Raw genomic sequence first — 1,549 nt, 5'->3', positions numbered from 1 at the left:
CAACGGAGTACTGTGCAGCCCTAAAACCAGCGATGAACACATGAAGTACATTGTCTCATGGGAATAGTTGGAGGAAATTATGCTAAGCGAAGTTATCCAAGCACAAAGGGACAAGTATAACATGAGTCCACTGAGGTAAGCTCAAAAATTCCATTGGGCATAGAGGATAAGCTACTTAATGCATAACTCCTGGGTCGAGGTACAGGCACTTTGACAGGGGTCTGACTCAACTCAGAGATGAATATGGAAAGCAACTAAAGAGGAGTGGAAAAGAGAGGGGGAAGAAAAAAAGCAGGGGGAGGGGGAACCCAAGGGTGATGGGGAACAGGGCACTAATACACCCACGGGGAGAGTATTGTTTATGTCTCCACAGGAAAAGGAGAGAGGGACCAGACCCGATCAAAGTGCCTAGCCTTGAGGGCAATCCACTGGCTTGGAGCATCTAACTAACGGAGAGGATGATGGGGCGGGCCCAAGCCTAACTATGTTGACCCTTTCCAATATAGAGGACAGCACTGAAGATATAGCCCAGGTAGAGAGGCGGGCCTGTACAGACCACACAGGAGTGAACTAAGAGGGAGAGGGGTAGGAAAAGAGAGTGAGGGAATGAGAGCGAGAGAGTGAGCCTTATCATGGCCCACCAAGTCCCAGGGATGACATCCCTGCTCAGAGCAGCCAATGCACAGAGAGGACCATAGGGTCTGCCCCACCATGAGACATGACATTCCCTCACTGACTCATAGTGCTATGGGGACAGCATTGGAGACACTGTGTGGGTAAGTGTGCCTGGTCTGTCCATTGCACAGTGGGGTGAAACATAAAGGTAGTGCAACAGGGCAGCAAGGGGAGCAAAGTAACCAAGTCCCAGAGGAATCCTGAAGACAGACTTCTGACTTAGGGGACAGGGCTTGGCACCTCATCAGACTTGATCAGAAAGCATACATAAGGGTCAGCAGACAGACCTGGAACTGTCATTTTTTTCTTTTGCACTATGTCTATCTAAGTAGGCAGATCCCGAGGAGAAAACAAGGGGACTGGTAGTTCCGGGGGCACATGGGAGAGGAGAGCGCAGGGAGGAGGGGTGGGAGTCAACAACTCAGGGATAAGGGAACAACAAGAGATGTACAATTGATGGTGAGGAGGGCATATAATGTCTGGTGGGGTTTAATCAAGCGTAATGTATCTGAGAGGAATTACTGAGAGCCAAATGGAAGGTAAGCATGATACTGGGATAGGAGGAAGGTGATAAGAAATAGCAGAAAGAAATAGGAGGCAAAAGCTATTTACAGAGGTATAGCTATGGGCATGTATATATGCAATATACTAATTTATAAGGATAGAGGCCGATGTGCATATATCTATATGTTAAGTATTAAGATAGCAGATGGACTTTGGGCCTCTCCTCAAGGCCTCCCTTAACACAAGAACACTTTGTCCTAATAACCTAGTACTCTGATACCTTCCCAACACGATTGCTGAAGACAAAATGGGTGCATAAGCAAATGTGGTAAAGAGAGTGGATGGTGCCCAGCTATCAAAAGATATAGCA

The 1,549-nt window shown here is 47.5% G+C and overlaps 2 protein-coding genes across 2 annotated transcripts in view; one reads left to right on the top strand and one right to left on the bottom strand.

The window, feature by feature from the left end:
* CATSPERB (cation channel sperm associated auxiliary subunit beta) overlaps positions 1 to 1,549 on the bottom strand; it is a 153,748-nt gene that overhangs the window by 43,655 nt on the left and 108,544 nt on the right. The window lies entirely within an intron of this gene.
* Positions 485 to 1,549, top strand: part of LOC105979993 (ubiquitin-conjugating enzyme E2 N-like) — a 6,421-nt gene continuing 5,356 nt past the window's right edge. The window contains exon 1 of the mRNA XM_013008748.1: positions 485 to 532. Within this exon, the coding sequence (XP_012864202.1) occupies positions 485 to 532 (48 nt within the window). The remainder of the gene's footprint in view (positions 533 to 1,549) is intronic.

Source organism: Echinops telfairi, unplaced genomic scaffold, assembly GCF_000313985.2.
Source record: "Echinops telfairi isolate 266 unplaced genomic scaffold, ASM31398v2 ScPeMD7_18;HRSCAF=68, whole genome shotgun sequence".
In the NCBI taxonomy this organism is placed as follows: domain Eukaryota; kingdom Metazoa; phylum Chordata; class Mammalia; order Afrosoricida; family Tenrecidae; genus Echinops; species Echinops telfairi.
This window is presented reverse-complemented; position numbering and strand designations above follow the sequence as displayed.